Source organism: Bactrocera tryoni, chromosome 2 (assembly GCF_016617805.1).
Source record: "Bactrocera tryoni isolate S06 chromosome 2, CSIRO_BtryS06_freeze2, whole genome shotgun sequence".
Lineage (NCBI taxonomy): Eukaryota > Metazoa > Arthropoda > Insecta > Diptera > Tephritidae > Bactrocera > Bactrocera tryoni.
The window spans coordinates 58,038,715-58,057,857 of record NC_052500.1 but is presented as its reverse complement, the minus strand read 5'-3'; the positions used below and the strand labels follow the sequence as shown (position 1 = coordinate 58,057,857).

General features: G+C 35.5%; 1 protein-coding gene across 1 annotated transcript; it reads right to left on the bottom strand.

Moving 5' to 3' along the window:
• Positions 1-10,115: 10,115 nt before the first annotated feature.
• Positions 10,116-10,713, bottom strand: LOC120768784 (inactive protein tyrosine kinase pTKL-like). The gene is made up of 3 exons (XM_040095542.1): positions 10,684-10,713; positions 10,496-10,625; positions 10,116-10,426 (listed from the first exon to the last, which is right to left on the bottom strand). Exons 1-3 carry the CDS (start codon positions 10,711-10,713, stop codon positions 10,116-10,118), a joined length of 471 nt encoding a protein of 156 aa, XP_039951476.1.
• Between the last annotated feature and the right edge of the window lie 8,430 nt (positions 10,714-19,143).

Sequence of the window (19,143 nt, the reverse complement as noted above, 5' to 3'; positions counted from 1 at the left end):
ATTAATGATATACCGGAAAATTATTTGTGAAAAGCAATGATTTCAGTATAATCCTCTGAGGCCACATTGGTCTGATTATTGAGATAGCACAATCAGATAATTCCAAATATAGAAACCCAGGGGCCGTCGCCCCGGGCGCAACGTCTTGGGGGCGGAAAACGATCTTCGCCGTTTTCTAATATTCAGAACAATACTTCAACAATTTTTTTTACAAAATTTATTATAAAAGATAAAGACTTGTACACTCACAATATAATAATCTGAATAACAATGAAAAATATTAATTTTTACTCGAATACTCTTCAGTCTTTGAACTTGTCTTATATCTTTTGGCTTATATCTTTCTTAAAAATAGTAATATAACTTAAAGATGCACTTTTCTAGCTTTGTCTAGCGACGTGTCACTCTCCTAGTTACCCTATGCTTTGAATGTAACAAATACTTTTATTTCTCCAAATTTTCAAATATGGTATTTAAAAACTCCAATTCGGGCAAAAATTCCTGAAAATTGTGTCAAAAGTGTACAAGATATAGGGCGAAAATGGGTTTTTTCTATGGCTTTTAATAAGATGTCTTGTAAATTTACTATCAATTTCCTCAAAAACCGTATTGTGAGAATTTTGGACCTTCAGAATTTGCGTGGCTTCTAGTTCCTAAATTTTATATACTTAATATCGAAGATATTTTGTAAAAATTCACTTTTGTTCGAACCACCTCATGAAACTTGGAGGTAGGTAGATAAAGGGGGCGGCAGAACATTCTTGGCCCCGGGCGCCCGAAGTTGTAGCTACGCCACTGCTCGTCACTTTTTTGCGTTATGTATTACCACCACTTCTTGTTATAATGAAGAATAATTATGTAATTGGCCTTGAGCAGAACTATGCGAATTTTGTTCAATATTATCATTAAAACCTAATTTATTTATTTATGATCGTTTTCAATTGAATAATTTAACAAAATTGATATTCAAAACGAGCAGGATTGTTGTCTGTATGTAGTAGCCAAGACAAGTAGACCGGCAACTACTAGCGCTAATTTCATTACATTGGTCACATATTAAAACAATCTATTACATACAGATAGATACTAGGCCAATATTCAGATGGGTCTCGTTGAATTTCATTAAACTATTCCGTTTAAAGTTCTGTTATAGCTAAAAGTGCATTAACCGATTAACAAAAAACGTCAGAAACACTAAATTTTACGGAAGAAATGGCAGAAGGAAGCTGTTTTTTTTAAATTGAAAATGGGCGTGGCGTCGCCCACTTATGGACCAAAAACCATATCTCAGGAACTACTCAACCGATTTCAATGAAATTCGGTACATAATATTTTCTTAACACCCTAATGACATGTGCATATGTGATAATATGGGTGAAATCGGTTCACAACCACGCCTTCTTCCAATATAACGCTATTTTGAATTCCATCTGATGCCTTCTCTGTATAATATATATGTACATTAGGAAATGAAAATATAATTCAATACTCAAAGTACACAAATTGATCTAATCTAATTAATTTTACAGCAAAATAAAAAAATATGTAAATTATTATCACTTTATCATGCGAGAGTATAAAATGTTCGGTGACACCCGAACTTAGCCCTTCCTTACTTGTTTTAACTTCATGTTGTTTTCATTTTAGGGTGAACATATATAAGTCGCTTGACGCAACAAGAGTATTGGCTAATTTGAAAGATCGCTGGGTTTGAGGTGTTGGAATCGTCTAGGCGGTCCATCTCTAGAAGTTAACATAGCTACTTCTTCGTTACAATGCTGTAGCAATCTTGCACTATGTACGCTTAGATTACGCTCTATATCAGCACATTTACAATACCAAGGCGCTTTGACAATTACTCTTAGTACTTTGTTTTGAAATTGTTGGATGACTTTCTTATTGTTTGCGTTAGTACATCCCAAGAGTTGTGCACCATAGCTCCATATCGGTCTGAGTATTTGCTTATAGATAAGTAACTTATCTATTTATGACTAACACTGATTTGTTACCGATTAACCAATTATAATTTTTGAGTCGCATGTCCAGCTCCTTAGCGGAATTAAAGTACGGTATTCGTGCACCGTCTATGAAAATTGGTAAGTGCTGTAAGTTGTATGTGAAAACAATGTTTACAGACTTAGCTTCATTCAGTTTTATCTGCCATTTCTTTGTCCATTGTTAGACTTTATTTCGAGCTTTTGGAGATTAGTAGTGGACTCATGTTCACTACAGTCTACTGGCAGGAATAGAACATAAAGAAGAGGGCCCAACACACTACCTTGTGGAACTCCTGCTTTTATTTCCCTAAGAATAGAATATTTGTCTACGTGTTTAACTCGAAAGTAGCGATCTGATAAATACGATTTTATGATGTCATAAATGCTGTTCGGTAAAATCAGTTTCAGTTTCGAAAGCAGACCTTTGTGACAAACTTTATCAAACGCTTTTGCAACATCCAAAAACACGGCAGAACAGAATTTTTTTCCTCAAAGGCTTTTTCAATAATGTGTGTAATCCTGTGGATTTGATCAATCGTAGAATGGTTGGCCGAAACCCAAACTGATGCGCTGGAATTATGGTTTTACGTTCAATGATTTTGTTTATACGTTTTATGACAATTTTCTCAAAAAGCTTCGGTATTATCGGTAGAAGTGATATGGGCCTGTAAAAAGATACATAATATCCAGGTTTTCCTGGCTTTGGAATCATGATAATTTCAGCAATTTTCCAATAAGTTGGCATGTATTTAAGATATTAATTTGAGGAAGCTGTTTTAGGACCTCGGCAGTAATCAGGTCGTAACCGAGGGATTTTTTGTTTTTCAGATTTTTGATTTCTTCATTTATAGCCCTGACAGACGACAGCGCTAATATGCATTAGCGGGCTTAAGTTATTATTATTTATTTGCGCATTTGACCCATGTGAATGCAAGTTTGTAATGCACAAGAATTTCGTGCATTTGGCTGAATTTAGTAGGCAACATTGGTTAAAAATGACAGATTTTTGCTATTGTTTGACAGATGTCGCTTGAAATCTACCGCCTTGTTTGTGTTTACAGCTTCAGAGGTAAACAGTTTTTATATTGCTAATTAAATTATGTGCAACAAAAACAAATTTTAATATTTTTAGATGGCAGAAAATAAACAACGCACAGTTTGCTATCCATTTTTCCAATATTCTTCACTTTTTCACACACTTTCATTTCACTTTTTGTTTTAATAAATAAACAAATTTCACTATCAGCTGTCCAAATGCACAAGTCTGCCGTCTGTCACTGCTTGTGCAACTTGAGATTCCTTCGCTTTCTTGACTGGAAGCAGTAGGATAATCTACGTGTGTTTCATATGGGGAGAATATTTTGGCTAAATAATCCAAAAATACTTCTGCTTTTTTTTGAATCGTCTCTGACCCAGCTATATGCACTTATTTTAATGGGACATACTTGAGTTTCTGGTGTTTGTAGCCTTTTACAGCTTTTCCAAAGAGAGTAGTCTGCATTTCTTCCATTGTTTAGAGACCGAAGATGTTTTGCGAAACTTTCATTTTTAATGTATTTGAAATAGAACAGAAGTGCGCGATTAAATCAATGTTTAGGGATGATACACAAACCGAACGCTGTCGATCATTTCAATCATTGAAATATGAGTATGAATCATTTTGGGTGGTTTCTGCTAGTACGAACGTTCATAAACAAATCATGTACAAGCTGATCGCTAGTGATTCAAAGTTGTTCTCTATCGCTGATTTGAAGAGTAACGGATCAGTACTCTATTATGAACAAAAATTTATTACTAGTTGCAGTTCTCTGATCTTAATTAAGTGCTTAGCTATGGCACTTTAAATGTTCGGTTCGATTTGTGGGCGTGACAGAGGTTCGATTATGCTCATCTACGAACTCGAAACATTTTTTGTACTATAGAACCCATCTTCAAAGTTTCATCGAGATATCAAGTTACAGCTTGCACGGACGGACGGACGGACAAACGGACAGATAGACAGTCAGTCGGATTTCAACTTGTTTCATCATCCTGATTATTTTTATATACATACATATATAACCTTATATCTGTCTAACCGTTAGGTGAACAAAATTATACTAAACAGAAGCGAATGCGGTAGTTTTTTTTTTTATTGTCCGAGGACAATAAGCAAATTGTGTAATACTACATTAACTTAACCTAAGTTGCTGTACTCCAGCGAGTACAGAAATAATATACAGAAGTACATATAAGATATACATATGTATGTACATACTTATAAACAGCTTATTTTCTATATGGCAAATCTAATATATGAAGCCGTTTAAGACGGTTAATTTTGTTTCGAGTCATCTAATAGGGCTATTGCAACTGGGTTAGTATGATAACTCAATCTATTAAAATAATTTCTACTGAATCTTTTGATTTCATTTTTAACTAAAGCTAAACCTGTATCATTAATGATTGTTTTATTTGACACAAACCAGGGTGCATTTAAAATTTTCCTAAGTGCAATATTTTGAAATCTTTCGAGAATTTCGATGTTTGAAGTACTTGCTGTACCCCACAGCTGGATGCCGTACGTCCAAATAGGTTTAAGCATAGTTTTGTAAAGTAGTAATTTGTTTTCTGTACTTAGTTCTGATATCTCCCCTAAAAGCCAGTGCATTCTTTTAAGCTTCAGATTTAATTGTTTTCTCTTAGTTTGAATGTGCAATTTCCAGGTCAGTCTTCTGTCCAGATGCAAGCCTAGGTACTTAACATCGCTTTTAGATGGTATCTCAGAATTATTAAAAAAAAGTACTTGGACAATTTTTTTTTTCTTTTCTCAAGGTGAAGGTGACGTGCACAGATTTGTCTGTGTTCACTGCAATATTCCACTTTTTGAGCCAAACATCAATACTTCTAACTACTTCTTGTACCATAATCGAAGCTTCAAATGCACAAGGGCGGCATACTAAAATTGCTGTGTCATCTGCATATATGGCAGTTAGTACGTTATCTAACAAAGGAATATCACTTGTGTATAATGTATACAAAACTGAGCCTAACACGCTACCTTGTGGGATTCCTGCCTCAATTCTATAAATATTTGATCGCTCTTCCCCAACTTTGACGTAGAAAAATCTATCATTCAGATAAGAATCGGTAGTTATATCATGATATTAGTTAAAATGTGACGAAATGATCACAAATAACCAATGCAGTATGAGATGGTGCATTATCACACTTCTTTCTTCAATAAATTCAGATATAGTAAAAATCGAAAAATTCACTTTTAGAACCTCACAAAAAAAGCCGTATATCAAATAGTAAAGAATATTTTGACGTATAATTTAGCATAGATGTCACTAACAGTACTATCAACTTACAGAAAAAAAGCATCAAACGTCATAACAACATTGGTTGCAACGCTGAACACGCGAAGAATGCATGCTGATCATCTCTTTAATGAAATTTTTTCAAAAAATAGATGTTGAAGTGGAAAAACCCGGAACTTGTGGTCGTCAGAGTCATCGAAACAATCACCCATCTCAAAGCTAGCTTTTTTATTGGCGATTGCTTGAATATTAAATTACGGAGAATAGCGTTGAAATAGAAATTATTGGAGCATTAATTATGTTAGCTGCTATAACTAAAAGAGCCCAGATTCATTTTTCTTCTTGATTACCCGCTGCTATAGCAGCCCCTACCCCTTTATCAGGGGTTTCTGCATGCAAGATTTAAAAACGCGGTTTTCCGATGAAGTTCTTGAAAGTTTAAATTTGAGTCAGCTGTTACCAAATTTTAACCTAAATTTGGAAAATAAAGTATTTTACTGTACTCATTGAATGCATATTTAGACATTTTGGGAAAATTTTGCCCGGAAACAAAGAACTGCAAAAAACGAAGCTCAAAGAAGAAGTAGCGCTATTTCAACAACCATGGAAAATGTAAATGACTATGAGAACTCAAGTGCTTTTTGCCTTAGCCTCAGCACTTTGCCAGCCATAAATTCTAGCGCTGAACGATCCTTTTCTTCCTTGCGCCGAATCAAGACTTGACTCAGAACAACGATGCTCCAGAAAAGATTGAACGGCTTAGCACTCCTCAACATAAACTACGAAATTGCAGTGGAACCAGAATAAATAATAGACAGATTTAGTAAAATGAGAAACTCTGTATTGATTTTATGCTGTAAATGAAATGTTGAAATACATATGTATAAAAATAAAATCGTAGTTTAAGGTTAAACATTTCTTAAATCAGGTACAAAATCATAAAACGGGGCCCCCAAAATTCTACTCTGGATCCGCCCCTGCTTATGTAGATGCTTGCTGCTAGCAACTACAGTCAGATACGCTCAAATAAAAGTATAATATAATATTATGCAGTGCAGCTTCAGTTGAATATCATGAGAATAAGCACCGAAAATAACACCGCAGATGTTGTTAAATGATTTTGCGTTTTACTATATCTAGCGTGGAAGAGGAATGCAGTACATGCGTTGCAATTACTTGGTAAAGTAAAAGAGGCTTAATTAAAGTACCCATTTGGCAACTGTAAGCCATAACGTCGGAGTAAAAAAATCATAATTGAAACAAAAATGTAAAAAGTAGATTAAATATAAAAAGAAAGTTCGAGAAGGTAAAAAATTAAATCCGAAATAAGGCAGCGCATTCAGTACAGCGCGTTCAGTTTTACATATATCATGAGTGGAGATAATTGTAAGCGGTTAATATGGGGTTAAATGCGGACGTATATCTAACGGGTGATTCAAGAAGAGTTACTTTTTCAATAGCCTTTTTTGACAGACCTCACGTGAGTCGTATGAAGTTGTCATGTTTTTGTTTTCAGTATTGTGGATGGACTTATGCCTCAATCATTCAACTTTATTACGAAAATTCCTGTTCTGAAAGGAATGTGTTTCGCGCGCTTCGCTCAACCCATGCTCAACATAATCGGCCTACTGAGCGTACTGTTCGCAAAACCATCATCAATCTTGAGACCAATAATTCATTATTGGATAATATTCGACCAAATAGACTACGATCCAGCAGATACGACTTTTATGATTCAAATTTTGTTCAGCGATGAGGCCCATTTCTGGCTCAATGGATATATGAACAGCAAAATTTCCGCATTTGGATCGAAGATTCAAGAGCTGCCATTTCATCCAGAAAAAACAACGATTTTGTGTGGTTTGCGGACCGATGGAATCATCGGTACATATTTCTTCAAAAATAAACCATTTGGTTTCAACCAGATGGTGCCACTTCACATATATCGCAACAATCAATGGATTTGTTGAGAGAATACTTAGGTGAGCAAATAATTTCAATTTGTGTGCCGGTCGATTGGCCGCCTTAATCATTTGAATCAGACCGTTAAACAGTGAGTTTCCTCTGGAGATATGTAGAGCCTAAATTCTATGGGGACAATTCCGTTTTGATTCAAGCCTTGGAGCAAAAGATCATGTGTGTCATTCGCGCGTTAGCAGTCGAAATGCTCCAACAAGTCATCGAAAATTGGACTCAACGGATGAACCATCTGAGATAAAGATAATCTTCAAAACATAAATGCCAAGCAATGTTCTTTGGAATGATAATAAATATTTCTAATACGATTTAAAGTTTGTCTCACCCTTTATATTGCATATTCATTTAAGAATTCAAATTCTGTGACCTGATCGTTAATTGTAATCCCTTTGTTAATTTCAATTTCACAACAGTAAACCATTAAGATATTAAGAACAATTAAAATGCGAAACCTTTCGAAATTATACTTTTCGAATAATTTAAATGCAAATTTCTTTAATTTTAGAGGCACATAAAATGTATAATTGTAAGCATTGATGATGAAATGTTATGTATTGACGCTTAATGACATTTCCTTAATTTCAAAATGATACTCAAACATATAATATAATTGCTATTATATTATATCATATTTCCGTTTGGCTTATTTATTTGCTCTTAATAAAATTGACAGAGGAAGTTTCAATAAAGTCTTTTTTTTTGCTGTTGCAGACGTATTCTAGTGAGAAAACAGAGAAATTTGATGTTTATATATATGTACATAAATTATTTGTATTTCAATATCAGCTATATTGCTGAATTGAATATATGCTTTAGTGGGCACATATTTGCCCCGCCGTTTTCCGATAGATGTCTCTAGGTCAAGCACTGGTCGATTAAACCGTTTTATATCGATCTTGGACATTTGTGTCAACACTAATACTATGTTCGGACCGACATTGAAAACATTTTGAAAACACATTTGTATGTTGTGGAACGTAAGTTGTTCGGACCGACAATTTGTGTTTTCGCTGAGTTTTACTGACAGCTCACAAATTTATTTGTTTGTTTACATTTGAGCAACGAGAATGGTAAGTTTTGAAATCTTTAATATTTGCTTATAATTATTACTAAAGATCGTGTTTTTTTAGAATTCTGAGAAAAAGATGTTAATTGCGAAAGCATTGGCTTTGAGAAGCCAAATAAATATCCTGCTCATCGACAATTCTTCAAGAGAACTATTGGAATGTCTTACTACTCAGTACCATGCCTTGGCAAAAAAGATAGCCGAGTTAGAGAAACAACATCAAATCCTATTAGATATAATAAAGGACCTTGGGATGCCGATTAATTCATGTTGGACAAAAGTGTGCATATGTTCCTATTGATGCAAAAGTTTTCAATTATATATTATTAATTCCAGCAACGTAAGAATCAGTGTTAGGAACACGATTGCCAACGAAACGGATCTGCTTTTTTAAAGAGAACTTTCGCATGAACCGAAGTTCCTTTGATAAATTATGTGACATCCTCCGCCCGTTACAAAAAATGGATACAAATTACCGAAAAGCTATTCCTATCGAGAAAAGAGTGGCTATAACATTATTTGCTTTAGGGTCATCTGCAGAGTATCGTAGTATCGCCAACATGGTCGGTGTAGGAAAATCTACGGTTTGCGAAATTTTACTGGAAGTTTGCACCGAAATCTGGAGATTACTGCAGCCATCCTGTTTTAAAATGTTGCCTCTAAACAGAGAAAATATAACCGAATTGGTGACTGGTTTCGAGGTAATTGGATTCCCACAATGCTTAGGAGCAATTGGTAATATTGGTTATAAAATCTTAAATTTGCGCTAATGTTCTAATAATTGTTTAAAGACGGATGCCACATTGAGATTCATCCATCATCTGAAGAAGCTGTTGATTATTATAATTATAAAGGATGGTATTCCACCGTTTTAATGGCATTAGTTGATGCTAAGTAAAGTCTAAAAACTCAATATATGTACATATGTATAAGTAGATAAGTAATGTTTACAATGTATTTTCAGATACCGTTTTACTTACATAAACGTAGGAAGTCCCGGGCGATGTAATGACTCTCAAATTTATGAGACGTCAGCACTTAAAAAAGAAATGGATAGTTGTCCTTTACTAAGCGAAATGTCTAGAGAAATTTCAGGCGTAAATGTGCCAGTATTCATTATTGGGGATTCGGCTTTTCGATTTAGCAAACAACTAATGAAACCGTATCCATTTAGCGTAAAAAAATAAAAAATAATGGTTAAAAGGTATTCAACTACGCTCTTTCGAAAACACGTAGAGTTGTCGAAAATGCTTTAGGACACCTCAAGGACCGCTTTCGACGCATCGGAAAAGGAATTAACAAATCTGTACAGAATGCCAAATCCATAATAAAAGCATGTTGCGTGCTTCTCAATTTTTTAAATGATAACAAAGATACGCTAAATGGTTACGCGCTTTGGAAGAGTTGGAGACTAGACGCCAGAATCCGTGTGATATTTCATATGCATCTGACGACCCAATTAATGGAGCAATGATTCGGACAGCCCTTTGTACATATTTTGGTAAGTACATGTGCATATTGTATCACAATATCTACATTTTACACAATTGCATATACATTAAATCAAAGATAAAGTTGTACACACCAAACAAAATTTAATTTTATTTTCCATATAAAAACTAATACATATCAACGTTAAACATATATTATTAAACAGAAAATACTTATATTCATTAATTTTTTTATTTATTTAGAAATTGAAGTAATCGTTCATTTGTTTCTTTAGAATCTTTTATATATTGTTCCATCATTTCGATTTTTTTATTATCATTTTCAACCATTTTTTTTTGTCAAGTCCTTAATTTCTTTGCTGGTTTCAATGGATTGCTGACTTGCTTTTTCGAGCTGTTTTTCAATTTGTTCAAATTTGTTTAATATTATGCTTTGAAAATTATTCCTTTTTTTATTAATAGCATCACTCGGCTCGGGAGACGGTACTGGTAGCGAAGAAGTATCGCTTGGCGACATCGGCATAGCTGAGGGCGATGGTAGGCAAACCGGTGATGACAATGGCGACGCAGCAGCGAATGTAGAAGACGCAGCCGTTTCCACCGAAATTTGGAGTGGTTCGTAGTTAGTAGAACCTTTTTAAAAATGTATATATGTATGTAAATATAAATAATATATTGAATTACAAAACAAATGTTTTTTACTTTGAAAACTTTCCTCCACTAAGCTCTCGGCGTTGTAGCTGACGTACGGCAACAGTACGGCTCTCATTTTATCGTAAAGTGGCCACTGCGAGGGAGAACCGCTAGTTGACCCGACTGCTGTCTTCTCTTTCTTGTAAAACATGATATATATGTAAAAGCTCTATTTTTTCTTAATTTTATTTAATTACATACCTATATCTCTGTGAAAGACTGTGCATTTTCGATTTTATTTCACTCGCCGTGAAATGCACACCTTGTTGCTGCAACTCCATTGCCATTTCCTCCACTATGTGGCTGTTTTTCTTAGGACCGCGAAAAGCACTTATTTTGCTCTGCCACAATTCTATTAGTAAGGCTTCTGCCCTATCACTCCAACAACTTCTTTTTTTATATTTTTGTTTCTCCATTTTCCAAATGAATATCAATTGACAGCTGTATTTTATATGGAACTAGCGGACCCGGTGCCTGCTTCGCACGTCAAAACAAAATAAGAAAAGAAACACACTTGTTATACTCTCGCAACAATGTTGCTAAGGAGAGTATTATAGTTTTGTTCACATAACGGTTGTTTGTAAGTCCTAAAACTAAAAGAGTCAGATATAGGGTTATATATGCCAAAGTGATCAGGGTGACGAGTAGAGTCGAAATCCGGATGTCTGTCTGTCCGTCCGTCCGTCCGTGCAAGCTGTACTTGAGTAAAAATTGAGATATCATGATGAAACTTGGTACACGTATTTCTTGGCTCCATAAGAAGGTTAAGTTCGAAGATGGGCAAAAATGGCCCACTGCCTCGCCCACAAAATGGCGAAAACCGAAAACCTATAAAGTGTCATAACTAAGCCATAAATAAAGATATTAAAGTGAAATTTGGAACAAAGGATCACATTAGGGAGGGGCATATTTGGACGCAATTTTTTTGGAAAAGTGGGCGTGGCCCCGCCCAATACTATGTTTTTTGTACATACCTCGGAAACTACTATAGCTATGTCAACCAAACTCTACAAAGTCGTTTCCTTCAGGTATTTCCATATACAGTTCAAAAATGGAAGAAATCGGATAATAACCACGCCCACCTCCCATACAAAGGTTATGTTGAAAATCACTTAAAGTGCGTTAACCGACTAACGAAAAACGTCAGAAACACTAAATTTTACGGAAGAAATTGCAGAAGGAAGCTGCACCCAGGCTTTTTTTAAAAATTGAAAATGGGCGTGGCCTCGCCCACTTATGGACCAAAAAACCATATCTCAGGAACTACTAGACTGATTTCAATGAAATTCGGTATATAATATTTTCTTAACTTCCCTGATGACATATACAGAAATATGCGGTGAAATCGGTTCACAACCACGTCTTCTTCCAATAGAAACGCTATTTTGAATTCCATCTGATGCCTTCTCTGTATAATATATGCATCCAGGAAACCAATTATGATAGCGGGGAATAAAACTTTACACAAATACGGTATTTGAAAAATATGTAAATGACGGATCATGAAATCTCGATTATCACTTTATCTGTACGAGGAGTATAAAATGTTCGGCGACAGTAGCTGCGAACTTAGCCCTTCCTTACTTGTTGTTTTTAATAAACTTGGTTTTGTTCCCTATTATTCAACTTTTAATTCTAGTCTCTTACAATCTTAGACTATGTATTCACTTAAACTATCTTAGAGCTCTTTCGTAGACAACATTTTTGGTTTTGCCATGAGTTGTTGTGTAGATAAAGAAAACTGAAGGCTTATCAAGCTCTTTAACACGTGAGCACGAAACATATAACTGGCCGTGTGAAAAGCAAGGATATTCTAAATCAAATCCACACAATTCCAACGATTGCCCTTGCGCTTTATTTATTGTAATAGCAAAAGACGTATTGAAAACTGTAGTCTTTTGAATTCAAAAAGTAAATCTGATGGAATCATTGGAATTCGTGGAATCAATACATCTTCACCTTTAAACTTTCCTTTTAAAATTGTTGCTTCGATCAAATTGTTCATGACCTTTTTAACCGCTAATCTTGTCCCATTGTATAATCGTGGTTGATTTATATTTCGAAGCATAATAATGGGAGCACCCACTTTCAATTGTAAACGATGAGGTGGAAATCCGGGTAAATCCAATGAATTCAAAAATTCTGTCGGATAATTAACAGCGTCGTCTTGATTTGTAACCGTGTCAACTGATTGTAACACATCAAACCTCGCCAGGAACATGGGTTAATATGTCTGCATTCATTTGACCAACGTCTTTATTTTTAGCGGCCAGTATACCTCTTTCAGCTAACCAATTATGATTGCGATAATTTTCTGCAATATTTGGAAAAACACTTGACACCAATTCTTTTATCGGTGCAATATTACAAAAGTTATCTGGTAAAGTGAAGCCAGTTTCACGATCATCAGCAAGTTGACCATTGCCTATTGCCAACAGTTGCCTTGAAAATGTGTCGGCCGATGGATCGTTTTGAATTTGTACTCGCACATTTGTAGTCAAATTGAGTATTTGTACATGTCTCCATAAATAATATGACTTTAAACATGCTTTTAATTCATCTGCTGGTGTTGAACGGGGAATCACAGGCAATGTCTGACGAAAATCACCAGCCAAGAGAATCAAAGCGCCACCAAATATCTGTTGATCATTACTATGCAAGTCTTGTATTGTGTTATTTCATCATTTCGGTTCTCTGCAACACCAAACACAGCCATGTCGCTGCCTTTATTTACATACTTGCAGATATATTTAATCGATTTAACCGAATTGCAATATTCTACATTGATATGAGCTGTGAATGCTTTTGATAGTATTGGCGAATAGGGGTCAACCCACCTATTATCAACTGTAATATCTTGATTATTGACTCGTAGATTGATTGATTTGCCATTATCATCTGTTGAGCGTCGGCGATACAATGGGTAACCATCATTTCCATTAATTGTCTCGGAAATCAAATCTCTGGGATACCGCTTCGTGCATTTCCCATCTTTCATACATGGCGAATCAATATTTAGAACAACACATGGTCCATGAATCATACTTTTTGTAACAACATCAAATAATCCTGGATCGATTTCTCTATTTCTTTCTATTTGATCGCTTGTTATTTTGTTGACTAAACATACCATAATATGGGCATGTAGTAATCCTCTCTTTTGCCATTCCACCGAATATGCAACATCGAACTTCGCCGAAAACCTGATTTTTAATAATAAAATCCTTCAATGACTTCAGCTTCCGTCTAAATACTCGTGCAATTATGTGATGACGGTCTGTAGAATATTGCCCTTCATATAAATATTGCTTCATTTCGGCCCATTGTGGATTACATGTAAATGTAATAAACAAATCTGGTCAACCATACAAACGAACATAGCAAATGGCATCTTGTGCATATTCATGCATGTGCCTTGGACTGCCTGTGCTTGCTGGTAAAATAACAACTTGTCCAACATTGTCAACATTTCCATCATTATGTAGATGTATATACTCTTCTGATCGCAACTTCCGTTGATTGAATCGAATATAGTTCAAACGCTCTGTTTCTATCTTTGCATACATGTCTACGACATATTGATGAAAGAGTCTCCGATATTTCAAAATATGATTTTCCTGATTTTCATACTAATTCTTGTTAAACAAAATTGGAAGAGTATATTAAACACAACAAACACTCACGTGGGTGAGTACTGTAGGGCATCGTAAGAACGATGTGTTTCACAAACACGTTGTAATTCATTAGTTCTTCTACGCAATACAATGTCACGTGATTGAAACTCATCGCCGAAAATCACCACAGCAACTTCATTATTTATAGGTGCATTAAACCTTCGTTCGTGTTCTCCGATTGGCCTTCTATCAGCACGATTCACGATTTTATGATCATCAGACAGCATCTGAAAACACAGTTTTCGCTGAAAACTACTTGAAAACTTACATTCCACTCATTATAATCGGTGCCTGCTCTGGTTTATCGATGTTTTTGGAAGACATAGCCCTAAATTGTCACTTGATATTTGTTTACATTCTATATAAAAAAACAGCTGTCGCTTGATATTCTCATATTAGGGGGATTCTCTTGCTCTTGCAAAACCTTGCACGGTGCAGAAATTGCAGAATTTTCCTCTTGGTGCAACGGCACAACAACAAACACACACAGAAAATTATTTGTAATAGCTATAAATATGTCAGACCAAAACCCATGTTTATATTCGTGCTGTCATATATCACTAGATTCCGCAATGGGTGCTCACTTGGCCTTGCATATTTCGGTATAGGATTTTTGAATTTTGTGTCATCGTGCAATCTTGCAAGACCAAGAGAATGCCGCTATTGCCGCCCTCATCGAAAACACACGTTCGAATGACTTAGATTCCACAACATACAAATGTGTTTTCAAAATGTTTTCAATGTCGATCCGAACATAGTATAAACAAATATCAAGTGAAAATTTAGGGCCCGGCAAAATATGTCTTCCAAAAAAATCGATTAAACTAGAGCAGGCACCGATTATAATGAGTGGAATGTAAGGTTTCAAGAAGTTTTCAGCGAAAACAGTGTTTTCGTTTGACAGATTTTACATGGACGAAAACACAAGTTTCCGTGCGAAATCCAGTTTTTCCCATGAAAATATGTTTTCAATGTCGGTCCGAACATAGTATAACCCAACAAAATATTTGTAGAGATCTGTTTGCATCCAAAATTTATTCTCAACTGAAAATGTCCCTTTTTGAGCTAAATTCTCGACATTTGCGGGAAATTTTGCTTTTCTTTTTTAATTCCAAGAAAAGTGCGGCTGCGGCTGTCATAAGTGAAAGAACACGTCGCGCATGGTTTCAACGTTTTAAGAATGGTGATTATGAAGTCGAAGACCGGCATGGTGGTGGAAGGGAGAAGATTTTCGAAGATGCTGAATTGGAATCATTACTCGACCAAGATGCATTTCAAACTCAATAGGAATTGGCCGTATCGTTGCAAGTGACACAGCAAGCCGTATCAAAATCCCTCAAAGCCATAGGGATGATTCAGAAACAAGGAAACTGGGTTCCTTACGACTTGAAACCAACAGATGTCGAACGGCGCTCTTTGCACATGAACAGCTGCTTCAAAGTCACAACCGAAAGGGATTTTTACATCGCATTGTAACTGGCGGCGAAAAATGGGTCCACTGCGATAATCCTAAGCGAAGAAAGTCATGTGGAAAGCCTGGACATGCCTCCACGTCGACAGCAAAACCGAACATTGACGGCGCCAAGGTCATGCTCTGCATTTGGTGGGACCAGCTGGAGGTGATATATTATGAGCTGCTAAAGCCAAGGGAAACCACTTGTTCCGATCGATGACACACGGTCTAGCTAAGGAGCACTTCAGTTGTTATGAAGAAGTCAAAAATTAGATTGATACTTGGATCGACTCGAAAGATGAAGAGTTCTTTCATCACAGAATACGCATGCTGCCAGAGAGTTGGCCCAAATTAGTAGCTAGCAACTGCCAATATTTTGAATAACATTATTGTAACCGTTTTAATACAATAAAGCCTTAAATTTACAAAAAAAAACGGCGGAAGCAAAATTGTAGACCTAATATTTCTGGACATAGATTTGATAAAATCTGGGGCACTTTCAAAAAATTTAATTTTCATACTGGAGAATGTAAGCATAAAGATACCTCTAATAATAACAATTATACCATTTTTATTTTATACTGCCCTTGGCGGTGGATTTGTTAATATTAATCTTTATAAGGGTCATCAGGATTTTTATGTTAGGATTTTAGGAGGCAATTTGAACCACTTATTCGCGATATGCCTTTGCGGAATCGACTAAAAATTTAAACAGTATACATACACTCACTAAAAAAGATTTATGTAATTATGAATACGGTTAAGGAACGTAAAATAATTTGGTTTTAATATTTGAATAAGTCATTTAAAATTAATGCCCGACATGTTGAGCTTCCTATCGAAAAAAGACCATAGACTTACATATAAAGTAAAATGTTTATAAAACTTTATATGTATTATAATCTTACCTAAACGTCATGTCAATCTAATCTTTCAACACTTGCATAATCTATTTATATTGGCACCAAGCATGGTACTCACCTTCTATCTTAAACCTCCTGTGAACTTTTTCCGCTCTTACCATTTGACACCTAGGCAACTAGGAAATCTCATATATTATTATTGTATTGATTATGCTATAGTAATCCGATCTGAACAATTTTTTCGGAGATTATGTTATTACCTTAAGCAGTAATCCAAGTCAAATTTCGTGAAGATACCACGTCAAATACGAAAGTTTTCCATACAAGCCCTTGATTTCGATCGTTCGATTTGTATGGCAGCTATATGCTATAGTGAGACGATCTGAATAATTTTTTCGGAGATTACATTGCTGCCTTAGAAAATAACCTGTGACAACTTTTGTGAAAATACATTGTCAAATGTGAAAGTTTTCCATACAAGAACTTGATTCCGATCGTTCAGCTTGTATGGCAGATATATGTTATAGTGGTCCGATATCGGCAGTTCCGACAAATTAACAGCTTCTTGAAGAGAAAATGACGCTTGCAAAATTTCAAAACGATATATTAAAAACTGAGGGACTAGTTCGTATATTTACAGGCAGACAGACAGACGGACAGACATGGCTAAATCGACTCAGCTCAACATAATTATCATTTATATACATATATACTTTATAAGGTCTCTGACACTTTCTTCTGGGTGTGTGACACTTTCTGGACATAACCTGGAAGATGAGCTGGGGGAAAAAGCATACCTAAATATAATATAGATTTGAAAGTAAGGCACAGTAATAGAATTCTTGATTCTCATAGTGATCGAAATCGGATTATAATTTGAAATTAATTTTGCATGGTTGAGTTTTTATCGAAAAAAGCGGTCAATATCTAAGATGTATCAAGGAAACTTATAGAACGTCTTTTCTTGCTGAGCGCGGTGATAAAATTAGTAGAATCTAATCACATATAGCATCCACATATTTGATATATGGATTTTCTAAATACCGGTTAATTTTTCACCGCATATATCGGTAATTAATTAGATATCTCAATAAGAATAAAAAGTATATCTTTCTTAGAACACTACATTATTGTATTCCTTTAGGTATATTGGCGGTATAAAGTTTCTCAATAATCCGCTTGGCTTTATACCATGTAAATATCGTAAGCACTCAAGGAAAATATACATATTTCTGGTAAGAATAATCTGGTAAGGGGTAAAATCGAGTAAATACCTTTCCGTTGCCCTACTATCTATATATAATGCTAAGATTTTCATTATCCGGTTGACTATATTTTATATATATATTGGTCAATCTGTGAGTTAACTCGTAATGCCGTAATGCCAAAAAGGGGAAAAATCCGGAGGTACTATCCGCAGTCAAACTTTGGCTGACCTTGTACCATAAATATCAATCAATATGTAAGATGTCTTAGGAACATAAAGTGAACGTATAACATTGGATTGACATTAAACGGTCAAAATATTTTCAATCGCTCACCGAGTTATCTCAGCTCTTATATAATTTAGATAGAGATATACGTTATTTTTGCAGATTCTATACAGAATATGTCTGTCAATTTATGAGTAATCATGCTGAAGTGAAAAATTGTTCTCGGAACAGAACTAAGGAAAAAGGTTAAGTAATAAGCCCTTACCATTCGCGTAACCTAAACACTTCTTTCTTCTTTTTATTGGCGTAGTTACAGCTTACGCGGTTATAGCCGAGTTTACAGCAGCGCCAAATGTTCCTTTTTTTTGGTCCCAATTAAAGATTCAAAGTGTAGCCAGGTTCTTCTTCACTTGGTCTTTCCAACTGAGTAAATGAGTTTTTCTTTCTCTGCTTCTTCGAATACTTTCAGAGATGATAGGGTCCAAACGGTTTGTTGACGTTTTGACCCTAGGTGGGCTTTAACCTTTCACACAATACGCTCGATAGAACCTCATATGCCATGTTGAGGAGGCATGTCTTGGTCTAACAATATTTTAAAGAAGCTGATGCATGCTCCATATCAGTGCTTGGCGTTATCGGCGCTGCCGCTTTATTTTTTTTTTAACGGCTAATTGCTATTCGAGCTTCTTCATGGTCGGGAAATGGAACGTCTGTTCCTTCGTCATCGATTAGGGAATCGGGTTCCCCTTCTCCTGGCGTTATGCTTTCACTGCCATCCAGCAGGCTGGAGAAGTGTTCCCTCCATAATCTGGGGGTTCTACAAAAGTATGCTCCGGTTTTGAAACCTTCTGTTATTCGCCATAACTTTTCGAAGAACTTTTAGAATTTTCGAGCGATATTACTTCTGTCGGCCAGCATGTCAAGCTCTTCGAACTCACGCTTTTCTCTCTTTTTTCTCCAAATGCATCTCGCATTCCTCTTTAAATCTTGGTATCTATCCCATAACGAACGAGTTGTGGTCGATTGTAACGTAAAAGTAAAGTAAAGTAAAGTTAGGAAAAATTAGTAATCACTTTGGAATTCATTGGCTGTTATTTCATGTGTTAAAATGCTTCTTAGATAGCCATGAGCTGAAAGAATTATATACATATGTTGTCAAAAGTTTAGTTATTTCTCCAAATGCATCTCGCATTCCTCTTTAAATCTTGGTATCTATCCCATAACGAACGAGTTG

Excerpts from the sequence above, each read along its gene's own strand:
- LOC120768784 (XM_040095542.1), bottom strand. The coding sequence starts at position 10,713 with ATGCACAGTCTTTCACAGAGATATAGGTAT. Across the intron at positions 10,626-10,683 it reads TTTCACAGAGATATAGGTAT|AAAGAGAAGACAGCAGTCGG; the intron begins GTAATTAAATAA and ends ATGTTTTACAAG. Across the intron at positions 10,427-10,495 it reads AGTGGAGGAAAGTTTTCAAA|GTTCTACTAACTACGAACCA; the intron begins GTAAAAAACATT and ends ATTTTTAAAAAG.